General features: G+C 43.7%; 1 protein-coding gene across 2 annotated transcripts in view; it reads left to right on the top strand.

The window, feature by feature from the left end:
• The window catches only part of sdk1a (sidekick cell adhesion molecule 1a), an 897,759-nt gene that overhangs the window by 683,552 nt on the left and 201,097 nt on the right, over window positions 1-13,110 (top strand). For both annotated transcript variants that reach the window (XM_086000285.1, XM_086000286.1), the window contains 2 exons: window positions 2,031-2,146; window positions 2,659-2,854. In XM_086000285.1, the coding sequence (XP_085856411.1) occupies window positions 2,031-2,146; window positions 2,659-2,854 (312 nt within the window). The remainder of the gene's footprint in view (window positions 1-2,030; window positions 2,147-2,658; window positions 2,855-13,110) is intronic.

The following is a 13,110-nucleotide window of genomic DNA, read 5'->3' on the forward strand; positions in this document are numbered from 1 at the left end:
TGAAATGGCAGCATAGGGCTCCAGTCACGGGGAGGGAAAAGGCGCAGGAAACGTATGGGTGTCACCTTTTGTGCGGAGTGGGCCTTTTGCGTAGCAGTAAGCATCCCCGCCACTGGGCCAGAAGGAGTAGGGTTTTGAACCCCACTCCAGACAGTCCCGGCAAGTGGAGTCGGAGCTCCAACTTTAAATTCTGGGTGGACATCCAGCGGAATACTTGCGTCCGTGGGTGTTGGTGGCCCCCCCCCCCCTCAGATGGGTTGTGGGAGCCCGTAAAACCCTCCCGCCATAGGACTAACCACCCTAATGGCTGGTTCAAAGATGGTTACGGTCACGGAATGAGCGTTAATCACGGCCATAAATCCTTCCACCACTTCATACAGTTCCCCAAAGGGAACAGTGTGAGGATACGTACGATGATGACCTCTTGCGCAATGCACCTCCTTGGGCCCTCAGTCGCAGATGCGAGGGGGCAAGTCGTGCAATTGTTAAATTTTTTATTTTATTGACATGTAAAATGTTGGCCCAGTAATTCCCTTCCAAATGCGCTAGTACGGTCGGGGTACTTACGCATCTGGCTGGATGAAATGCCGGTTTTCAGCATTCACAGTGCATGTGGGGAAAACCGGCATTTCCTGTCCTCTGAACGAAGGGGTTCAGAGGCAGAACGCGTGCGACTGCACAGGCAGCGCGTGCGCAGTATAATTCGCCGCTTTCATTAATGCTTTCAGTGAGGTCCAGTCATTACAACTTACACATGAAAAAAGCATGGGTACAGTTGCTCCACAGGCTGCGGAGGAAGATATTTCTTATCGTGGAGCTTCTAAAAGTATGTATGTCTGTATATATTCCTTTGCGTGTTATGTATATATTCCTTTATTTATGTGTATGAATGTATTATTTAATTATGACTTTCCGAGAAAGTAACTTATTGGAAAATCATAATTAAAAACATACATTCATACACATTAGTAAAGGAATATAAAACATACATACATATACGTAAAGGAATATATGTGGACATACATACATAACTCATTCGCACATTCCATTCACACAGCCACAATTGCTCCTTCTACCTACCATTCTGAAAACCCTTTAAAAAAAAATTAAAAAAATTTAAACTTTAAAACTTACTTAAAATTTCTTAAAATAACTTCCCTCCCTTTCCCAAACAAAAATATTGCATTTCAAAAGCTCCACGATAAAATATACCTTCCTCCGCAGCCAATGAACAACTTTACACTTGCTTTTTTCACGTGTAACTTCTAAGGACTTACCCTCACGGATTTCATGAATGAAATCCACGAAGTTCACTGCGCAAGCGCTGCCTGTGCAGTCGCACGCGCTCGAGGTCTGGAAATGCCGGCGTTCCCCGCATGCGCTGTTCATGCTGAACGCCGGCATTTCCAACGGCCAGAAGCGTGAGTAAGCCGACCGTACTCACGCTTCTGGCTTGGAATTTCTGGCCCTTTAAGTTTTACTCTGCATACTAACATGTTAGAAGAAAACAAGTTTCAGTATAGTTTGGACTGTTGGACTTTGATTGTTCAACGGCATTTCCATATCTGAGTGTCTTTTTGGCTGATGTGCAGAGTGAGACTTTCAGACAGATTTCCCCACAAAGGAAGGGCCAATCAACCTGCACCACTACCACTAGCTTCCATGCTATATGATTCCTTCAATAAAATGTGTCATTCGGTATAAAAAGCATGTTAGCGGATCTCCTGTGTCATTGGTATTATTCTGCTACAGTTGAGTGAGGCCTAATTAAGGCCAGAAAGTCTAATTGCTTTTAAGTAAACAGCAGCTCTGATGGTTCAGACCCCATTGTTGCTTGATCACAGAACCTTGCAGAATGGAAAATGCTAGTTTTAGACTGCAAGGATTGTGGAGCATTTAAAGACTGGTTTGCATCTGTGGTTCATATTAAGAAAGAATTTGCAAAGCTTATTAACTGTCATCAGGCATATTTGTGTTGGTTATACCCATTGGTGAAAACGAATGTGACTGGCTGTTCTGGTTGTGTGCAGTGCCAACAGCACCCCCACAGAACGTGGCAGTGGAAGCCGTGAACTCCACTGCTATCAAGTTTACATGGGATCCTCCGCCTCAGCAGTTCATAAATGGTATCAACCAAGGCTACAAGGTAATAAAACAAAATTAAAAATTAAAAAATTGAATAAAGTACGATGTGGTTTTAAAAATAAAAATATACCGCTGAAATCTTTCTTTTGGGTAAATGTATTGTCAAATGTAGTACTGAAACAAGCAAATCAGGATGCACCTTTGATCCCTGGTCATCCAGAGTGGCATTAGGGGCCTTTGCACCCCTGGGATAAGGAGGGGGGAAATCAACTGGTTACTCAGTGCCCCCTGCTGGAAAGTGCAACTGTGGATGTAGGATGAAGGAAAGACTGGGCTTGATTGTAATGCCTAACATTGAATACTCTGTTGATATGCACATGAAGTGGCCACAAAGGTAAAGTGCTGGAGAGCCACTGGCAGCTGTAGAATCATATCTCATCTTGACGAAAGCAGGGGAGAAAATTGGAGGGGGAAAAAGAATAAGAAATATTCTGTTTTGAAATTGTTAATTTATTTTTTAAGTATTTTTACAGAACTTCCCTATTCATAATACTTCTAACCTTTTCTCATCAGCTCCTTACTTGGAATGTGGACTCACCAAATGCCGTTACAATGGTGACCATCACCCCTGATTTCCACGGAACACGCCACGAAGGACTCCTTACAGGCCTCAGCAAATTTGCAAAATACTACACATCCGTATTGTGTTTTACAACACCTGGCGATGGTCCCAAGAGTCCACCCAAGCTTGTTCAGACTCACGAAGATAGTAAGTACTGAAGAACAGTTGACTGAAACTAGTCATATTAAGCAGGTATTGAGCCACATTCACACTGATGCATGAAAAGGATCTGCAGCTATGTTGGAGCCGGTTTGAAGCCACATTGAGATGTCTAGTGAAGCGTGCTGATTTACAGTTGCTTTTGTTCATTAACTTAGTCTGGTTTCCCTTCTCCTCAGAGAGAGAGCAGGAATAATTTGTATAACTCTCTGCTCCTTCTAAGAGACCAATGCAATCCCGACCCGGAAAAGTTAAGCTATGTGTAAATGAAGTGTTACAGTATTATGTACACATATCCAAGTTAATTCTGGACCGGCTAATTTGAAGAAAGTACTTCACATTTGAAAGTGAAAAGGCGTGTTAATACTTCTGTTATGCAGGAAGACTTGGGCTGAAACACTCCGATGGTTTGGTGTGGTGTATACACAGCGGATCTATCTGGTGGAGTCAGAATTTGAGGATGAGAGAGGGCCTGCTGATTTTATGGCCCATTTAAGTTCTGCTCTGAATTCTGCCGGAAGTGAGGGCGGGTATAAGATGCACCCACCGTAGCTAAGATACAACTATGCAAATGATGGGTTTAGGCATCATCACTCTTAAATACTATAATTTCTGCCCTAAGATATGCTGTTCTAACCTATTCCACTATAAACAGGGGTAATATAGAATAGCAAATGAGAAACATTGATGCTGGAATCTTAAAAGTGAATTGCTATGTTTCATTGTACTTTTAGATAGAAAGTCATAAATTTACTTTGGATTGGTGTTTAGTCAAAATTTGTTTGCTCTTCATTTCTGAGGCTCCCAGCTTCATTTAAAAGTCTCTCTCAAGACTGTTTCTTGTTTGCAAACTTTCTCAAAGTGAATGGGAAGCCTGCAAAATATTTTCCCCATGGGGATTCCCCTCTTTATGATTTATTTCTTGGAAGAGGAGGAGAAACAGGCAATGTGAAAAGCCAAGCTGATAAGGCAGCACTACAGAATATCTAGACCCTTGTATAGATAACCAACCACAAGGGTGTATAGTTCCAGAAGATCATTCCTCAATATATCCACGGAGTTATCTATCAGGAGGCCTCTGTGATCTATTGGACGAGTGCAGAAGTTCTTGGTACTGCCAGTCGCTTCAGGATACTCTGCATTTTAGAGGAGCTCTGGCTAATAGTGCTCCAAAGGATGGCATCTGATTTTGCTGCCATCTGCGGAGAGCCTTTGCAGTGCCTTCATATAGTTCTGATGCTCTACAAGCATTTGGCAGGATTCCTGTGATCATCATCCAAATGCTGAACAGCCAGGGTCTGACATCTCCTAAACCTCTGCTCAAGTACATTATGCTTCATCTCTGATCCCTCATCCTCTGGCTTTCTTGTGAGTTTCAAATCACACTGTCACTTCCTCATCTAGACTGTCTATATCACCTAAGTCAACCTATATGTGCTGGCGATTGCAAATGATAGGGTTCATGATGGAGTGAGCCAATTTCTGCAGGCAGTACCAGATGTTGAAGATTCTGCCATTGGTTCCTTCTCTCTCTGCAGCATCTTTCTTACTTCTGGCTTCCATCAAATAAAAAGAATAAGAAATGTAACATTTCCTGCTGCCCACTTTTCCCCTCCTGTTAGGCACATGTAAGGGTTGTCAACGAATGAGCCTCAAAACAGAGAAAGCGCTGCTGATCTTTGGCCAACTTAATCAGCACAAGCCATCTGTGGGTGCAGGCCATCCCACCACTCCACCCCTACATCATTAGCTGAGTGAATTCCCAGGATTTGCATTACCTCCTCCTCTTGTAGCCTGTCTTGATGAGTTGCGCACAAAACGTTGACAAAGCATGACAAAAGAATGCTTGCTACTGTCAGTCACAGATTATCAAATTCGACAACTATTTGAGAATTCTCATTACTTATCTTACGAAACTCCCACGGAAATAGTGAAGCTTCATTGGGAATGCATGTATTCCAGGATGCTACATCCATTTAAGAAAGAAAAAAGTTGCATTTATATAACACCTTTCACATCCCCAGGACATCCCAAAGCATTTCACAGCCAATAAAGTTGCTTTGAAGTATAATCATTCTAATTCTTGCAAAAGTAACAATTCTTGCTGTGCGAGCCTAGATAGTGAGTTTAACCATAAGGGAGGGGTCACACCCCAGCCTGATCCAGTTCTTATCTGACATCTACATGCGTGCACTTTCCAGCAGGGATTCAATGGATAGCAATCAGAAATGTGAACTCCCTCACTGCCACTGCAGCACCCCCCACCCCCCACCCTGCCTCTCATCCTCTGCACAGGAGTACTGAGTCCAGTTGTAGCACCCAAATGCTGCCCTGGCTGAAATGAGCTAACTCATTTGTTACAATTCTGATTTCTTAAATATCATTTTCTCATTCAAACAACCTGCAACAGTTTCTATAAGTAAGTTATGTCCCTTCACTTTTTCTGTTATCGTGATCTGCTCTTTTGCTTCCTGTCCTGCACAGATAGCGTAGCCCAGCCCTAGCAATTAACTCTAATTATGGTAATTTGCATACTGGGATTTATGTAGGATTCCCCAATGTCTTCAGTCTGTAATTTGGCAGAAAATATAACACACTAAGCCAGTTTTGTAGAACAACTAATCAAATTTCTTTATAGCAAATATACAAAGCAAAAAATTCTAGACATAGAGCCTAAAATCCACAACGCTGGCAGCGCACTCTGGCACAAGTCCATCAAGAGTGCAGACTAAGGCCTTCACTGTTGGTTTTCAAGGGCATCTGCCCTCCTCAAACATTGCCCGTCATCAGAGGAGGGCAGGTCTGGAAGGGGGGGTCTTGGAATTTCCTTGATCTCGGTCTGGATTATGACAAACAGCCAGATCGTTAGGCTCAATAAGATGTACCAACCCTCTGCCCTGCAGATCTGCAGCGCACCTTGGGGTCCAGGAACCTTCTTTGTTTATTCCACCCCCTTCTCAAAGGAGCTGGTGGGGCCAGCAGAAAAAGTTTTTGAACTGGTGGCTTCAGTCCAGGACAAAGCAGCCCGCTTGATTGGCACCCCATCCAACACCTCAAACATTCACTCCCTCCACCACCGGCATATCATGGCTGCAGTGTGTACCATCTACAAGATGCACTGCAGCAACTCGCCAAGGCTTCTTCGACAGCACCTCCCAAACCCGCGACCTCTTCCACCTCCACCTAGAAGGACAAGGGCAGCAGACGCATGGGAACACCACCACCTCCAAGTTCCCCTCCAAGTCACACACCATCCTGACTTAGAAGTATATCGCCAATCCTTCATCGTCGCTGGGTCAAAATCCTGGAACTCCCTCCCTTCAAGAAGACGGCTCACCACCACCTTCTCAAGGTCAAATAGGGATGGGCAATAAATGCTGGCCTTGCCAGCGATGTCCGCATGCCATAAACAAATTTAAAAAAAACATTTATTTGTGCAGCTGGCCAAGGCTGCCTTTTCTACCCTCCCTCTGCTGGCAGGCACCCATGATGTGCGAATTACCCTGGATACTTTGCTAGGGTCAGGAGCGAAGGACCCTGGTGGATGCTCCCCGGCACTTAGAATTACATAGAATATACAGGACAGAAACAGGCCATTCGGCCCAACCAGTCCATGCCGCCGTTTATGCTCCACTCGAGCCTCCTCCCATCCTTCCTCATCTAACTCTATTCCCTTCTCCCTCATATGCTGATCTAGCTTCCTCTTAAATGCATTATACTATTCGCCTCAACTACTCCCTGTGGTAGCGAGTTCCACATTCTCACCACTCTCTGGGTAAAGAAGTTTCTTCTGTATTCCCTATTGGATTTCTTGGTGACTACCTTATATTGATGGCAAACACTCTATCTCCTCTTTCAACACAGATAAATGTGAGTGATTACATTTTGGTAGGAAGAATAGGGAGGTCACTTATCACTTGGAGGGTGTGAGTCTAGGTGGGGTAGAGAAACAAAGGGATCTCGGAATACAAATACACAAATCACTAAAAGTTGCGTTACAGGTTAGCAAGACCATAAAAAAAGCAAACCAAGCACTAGTGTTTATTTCTAGAAGGATAGAATTGAAAAGTAGGGAAGTTATGCTAAACCTGTATCGAACCTTGGTTAGACCACACTTGGAGTACTGCATGCAGTTCTGGTCACCATATTATAAAAAGGATATAGAGGCACTGGAGAGGGTGCAGAGAAGATTTAAAAGGATGATACCAGAAATGAGAGGGTATACATATCAGGAAAGGATGAACAGGCTGGGTCTCTTTTCTCTTGAAAAAAGAAGGCTGAGTGGTGACCTAATAGAGGTCTTTAAAATTCTGAAAGGTTTTGATAGAGTAGATACAGAGAGAGTGTTTCCACTTGTGGGGAAGAACATAACTAGAGACCATCAATATAAGATGGTCACCAAGAAATCCAATAGGGAATTCAGAAGAAACCTCTTTACCCAAAGAGTGGTGAGAATGTGGAACTCGCTACCACAGGGAGTGGTTGAAGCGAATAGTATAGATACATTTAAGGGGAGGCTGGACAAGTATATGAGGGAGAAGGGAATAGAGGGTTACGCTGATAGATTTAGATGAGGAAAAACGGGAGGAGGCTCGTGTGGAACATAAACGCCGGCATGGACTGGTTGGGCTGAATGGCCTGTTTCTGTGCAGTATATCCTATGTAAAACCTTTCATAATTTTAAAGACCTCTATCAGGTCATCCCCTCAGCCTTCTCTTTTGAAAAGAAAAGAGACCCAGCCTGTACATCCTTTCCTAATAGGTACAACCTTGCAGTTCTGGTATCATCCTTGTAAATCTTTTTTGCACCTGATTGGTTGGTAAAGGTCACATTGGGTGTTTTTTTTGCTCTTAAAGTTAGGGGCCGGGGTTAAATAGCTGTCTAGGAATTAAGCAGAAACTTGGAGATTAGTAACAGTTAATACTATATTAAATTAGTAACATATTATATTAATAACTTGAATCAGATACATCTTAGCCTTAAGTTTCTGTAAGTCAGTTAATAGTCTATTAAATAGAGGCATGGCAGGGCAGCTCAGTCCCGCGGAATGCACATCCTGTGCCATGTGGGAAATCCAGGACGCTTCCCGTGTCCTGGACAACCACGTGTGCAAGAGGTGTCGTCAGCTGGAGGAGCTCAAGCTCCGGGTTTCGGAGCTTGAGCAGCAGCTGGCGTCACTGCGGTGCATCCGTGAGGCTGAGAGCTTCGTGGATAGCACGTTTCAGGAGGTGGTCACCCCACAGATAAGGAGTGCGCTGGCAGACAGGGAATGGTGACCGCCAGACAGAAAAGGAGGACCAGGCAGGTAGTGCAGGAGTCCCCTGAGTACATCTCGCTCTCCAACCGGTATTCGGTTCTGAGTACTGGTGAGGGCAATGGTTCCTCTGGGGAGTACAGCCAGAGCCAAGTCCGCGGCAGCAGCTGTATAGGGGGGGGGGAGGAAGAAGAGTGGGAGAGCAATAGTGGTAGGGGATTCAATAGTTAGAGGAGCAGACAGGCGTTTCTCCAGCAGCAGACGTGACTCTAGGATGGCATGTTGCCTCCCTGGTGCCAAGGTTAAGGATGTAGCCGAGGGACTGCAGAATATTCTGAGGGGGGAAGGTGAACAGCCAGAAGTCGTGGTCCATATTGGTACCAACGACATAGATAGAAAGAGGGATGAGGTCCTGCAGGCAGATTTTAGGGAGCTAGAAAAGAGATTAAAAAACAGGACCTCAAAGGTAGTAATCTCCGGATTACTCCCGGTGCCACGCGCAAGTCAATATAGAAATAGGAGGATAGAGCAGATGAATGTGTGGCTGGAGAGATGGTGCAGGAGAGAGGGCTTCAAATTCCTGGGACATTGGGACCAGTTCTGGGGGAGGTGACCTGTACAGGCCAGACGGGTTGCACCTCAACAGGGCTGGAACCAATATCCTCGTGGGGAGATTTGCTAGTGCTGTTGGGGAGGGTTTAAACTAATTTGGCAGGGGATGGGCACCATGATGTAACATTAGAAAGGGGAAATAAAGTGCTCAAAGGATTGGGAGAGGCAGAGAGCACTAAAGTAAGAAATAGTACGGTATTAGGTGGGGTCCAACTAAGAGAGAATACAGGATGGTCTAAGATAGGTTTACAGTGTATATGTGAACGCACGAAGCGTAGTAAACAAAGTAAGTGAGCTGCAGGCACAAATAGCCACATGGGAATATGATGTTGTGGCAATAACTGAGACCTGGTTCAATAAAGGGCAGGATTGGGTATTAAATATTCCTGGTTATAAGGTGTTCAGGAAAGATAGGGAAGGAAAGATAGGAGGTTGTGTGGCAGTATTGGTTAAGGAGAATGTTACAGTGCTGGAGAGGGAGGATGTCCTGGAGGGGTCAAGGACAGAATCTATATGGCTAGAGTTAAGACATAATAGAGGTGCCATTACACTACTAGGTGTATTCTATAGACCACCAAATAGTGGGAAAGATATGGAGGAGCAAATTTGCAGAGAAATTACAGAAATGTGCAAGAGCTATAGAGTAGTATTATTGGGGGACTATCCTAATATAGACTGGGATTGTAATAGTGTAAAGGGCAGAGAAGGGGAAGAATTTCTGAAGTGTATTCAGGAGAACTTTCTTGATCAGTATGTTTCCGGCCCAACGAGGAAGGAGTCATTGCTGGATCTGGTTCTGGAAAATGAGGTAGGTCAAGTGGAGCAAGTGTCAGTAGGTGAACATTTAGGGAACAGTGATCATAGTATCATAAGGTTTAGATTAGCTATTGAAAAGGACAGGGAGCATTCTAGAGTAAGAATGTTTAACTGGGGGAAGGCCAATTTCAGTCGGATGAGAATGGATCTGGTCCGGGTAAACTGGAATCAAAGATTGGCAGGCAAAACTGTAGTGGAACAATGGGCTGCCTTTAAAGAGGAAATAGTTTGAATACAGTCGAGGTATATTCCCACAAGGGGGAAAGGTGGGGGAACTAAAGTCAGAGCTCCCTGGATACAAAACAGATAGCCAATATGATGAAGCAGAAAAAGAGCGCGTATGACAGATGTCAGGTTGCAAATACATCTGAGAATCAGGCTATATACAGAAAGGCCAGAGGAGAAGTGAAAAAGAAAATAAGAGGGGCAAAGAGAGGTAGAATGGCAGCCAACATAAAAGGTAATCCAAAAGTCTTCCATAGGCATATAAATAGTAAGAGGAGGGGTGGGGCCGATTAGGGACCAAAAAGGAGACATATGCATGGAGGCAGAGAGTATGGTTGAGGTACTAAATGAATACTTTGCATCTGTCTTCACCAAGGAAGAGGATGCTGCCATAGACATAGTGAAGGAGGAGGTAGTGGAGGCACTTGATAGTATAAAAATTGATTAAGAAGAGATATTAGAAAGGCTGGCTGTACTTAAAGTAGATAAGTCACCAGGAGCAGATGGGATGCATCCTAGGATATTGAGGGCGGAAATTGCAAAGGTACTGGCCATAATATTCCAATCCTCCATAGATACGGGGGTGGTGTCAGAGGACTGGAAAATTGCAAATGTTACGCCATTGTTCAAAAAAGGGTGTAAAGATAAACCCAGCAACTACAGGCCAGTCAGTTTAACCTCGGTAATGGGGAAACTTTTAGAAACAGTAATCGGGGACAAAATTAACAGTCACTTGGACAAGTGTGGATTAATTAAGGAAAGCCAGCACGGATTTGATAAAGGCAAATTGTGTTTAACCAACTTGATCAAGTTTTTTGATGAGGTAACAGAGAGGGTTGATGAGGATAATGCGGTTGACGTAGTGTACAGTACATAGATTTCCAAAAGGCGTTCGACAAAGTGCCACATAATGGGCTCGCCAGCAAAGTTGAGGCCATTGGAATAAAAGGGACAGTGGCTGCATGGATACGGAATTGGCTAAGTGGCAGGAAACTGAGAGTAGTGGTGAACAGTTGTTTATCGGACTGGAGGAAGGTATACAGTGGTGTTCCCCAGAGGTCGGTTCTAAGACCACTGCTTTTCCTGATATATATTAATGACTTGGACATGGGTGTACAGAGCACAATATCAAAATTTGCAGATGACACAAAACTTGGAAGTATAGTGAACAGTGAGGAGGAGAGTGATAGACTTAAGGAAGACATAAACAGGCTGGTGAAATGGGCAGACACATGGCAGATGAAATTTAACGCAGAAAAGTGTGAAGTGACACATTTTGGTAGAAAGAATGGGGAGAGGACATATAAACTAAATGGTACAATCCTAAAGGGGGTGCATGAACAGAGAGACCTGGGGTATATGTACACACATCGTTGAAGGTGGCAGGGCAGGTTGAGAAAGCAGTTAAAAAGGCTTACGGGATCCTGGGCTTCATAAATAGAGGCATAGAGTACAAAAGTGTGGAAATTATGATGAGCCTGTATAAAACACTGGTTCGGCCCCAGCTGGAGTACTTTAGGAAGGATGTGAAGGCCTTAGAGAAGGTGCAGAAAAGATTTATGAGAATGATTCCAGGAATGAGAGACTTCAGTTACATTGATAGACTGGAGAAGCTGGGGTTGTTTTCCTTGAAGCAGAGAAGATTGAGAGGAGATTTGATAGAGGTGTTCAGAATCATGAGGGGTCTGGACAGAGTAGGTAGAGAGAAACTGTTCCCATTGGCAGAAGGGTCGAGAACCAGAGGACACAGATTTAAGGTGTGATGTAATAAAGACTCACTACGCACTTGGTTGAACATAAAGCAAGGCTTTAATCGACTTGTAACAAAACATGGAGGTCTAGTTAGTAGTCACTAGCTTCCTGTTTTCAGATTGTCTCTGGCCAAGTTGGGCCCACGCCCGAGTATTTATACTCCTCAGACGGCGCCCTCAGCTGGCCGTCCAGTAGTACTTCCTGAGTTACTTCTTGTAGAAGTTGCAATTTATGACAAGGTGTTTGGCAAAAGAACCAAAGGCGATGTAAGAAAACCCTTTTTTATGCAGCGAGTGGTTAAGATCTGGAATGCACTGTCTGAAAGGGTGATGGAGGCAGACTCAATCTTATCTTTCAAAAGGGAGTTGGATAAGTATCTGAAAGAAAAAAAATTGCAGGGCTACGGGGAAAGGACAGGGGAGTGGGACTAGCTGAGAATCGGCACGGGCTCGATGGGCCGAATGGCCTTGTTCCGTGCTGTAACCATTCTATGATTCTATGCACCCTCGCCAGTGCCTCTATATCCGTTCTATAATATGCCAACCAGAATTGCACACAGTACTCCAAGTGTGGTCTAACCAAGGTTCCTTACAAGTTTAGCATAACTTCTCTACTTTTCAATTCTATCCCTCTAGAAATAAATCCTAGTGCTTGGTTTGCCTTTTTTATGGCCATATTAACCTGTGTCGATACTTTGTGATTTCTGTATTTGTACTACCCTTTCTTTGCTCCTATACCCCATTTAGATTCTTACTTTCCAAGTAATATGTGGCCTCCTTATTTTTCTTACCAACATGAAAAACCTCACATTTATGTTGAAATTCATATCCAAATTATATGCCCATTCTGCAAGTTTATTAATGTCTTGTAATTTGTTGCAGTCCTCCTCAGTATTGACTATGCCCCATAGTTTGGTGTCATCTGCAAATTTAGAAATTGTGTTTTTGATTCCAAAGTCTAACTCATTAATATAAATTGTGAACAACAGTGGTCCCAGCACTGATCCTTGTGGGACCCCACTTTCCACCTTCTGCCACTCTGAATAGCTAGTCTTTACCCCTACTCTCTGCTTTCTGTCTTGCAGCCAGCTAGCTATCCATTCTACTACTTGTCCTCTGACTCCACATGCTCTGACCTTATTCAGTGGTCGATTATGCGGTACCTTATCGAAGGCCTTTTGGAAATCTAGATAAATTACATCTACTGCATTAACCTTGTCTACTCTCTGTTACTTCTTCAAAGAATTCAATGAGGTTGGTCAAGCAAGAGTTTCCCTTTTGAAATCCATGCTGACTATTCATTATTATATTTTTGGTTTCTAGATTTTTTTTCTATTTTCTGCTTTAGTAGCGATTCTATTATTTTTCCTACCATCATTGTTAAGCTGACTGGTCTATAGTGCCCTGGACATGTTCTCTCTCCCTTCTTAAATATAGGTATAACACTGGCGGAGCGGTCACACGGGTTTTTAAGGCTATGCTATATATAACAGACAGTAGTTTAAAGTAAAGAAACAAATACAGACAGTCTCTTCATAGCTCTCACCAACCCTACTACAGCATCTATTTTAAAATTGAACAGTTT

The sequence above is a fragment of the Somniosus microcephalus genome, chromosome 11 (assembly GCF_052327205.1).
Source record: "Somniosus microcephalus isolate GS21.2 chromosome 11, FLI_Smic_1.0, whole genome shotgun sequence".
NCBI classification, from domain to species: domain Eukaryota; kingdom Metazoa; phylum Chordata; class Chondrichthyes; order Squaliformes; family Somniosidae; genus Somniosus; species Somniosus microcephalus.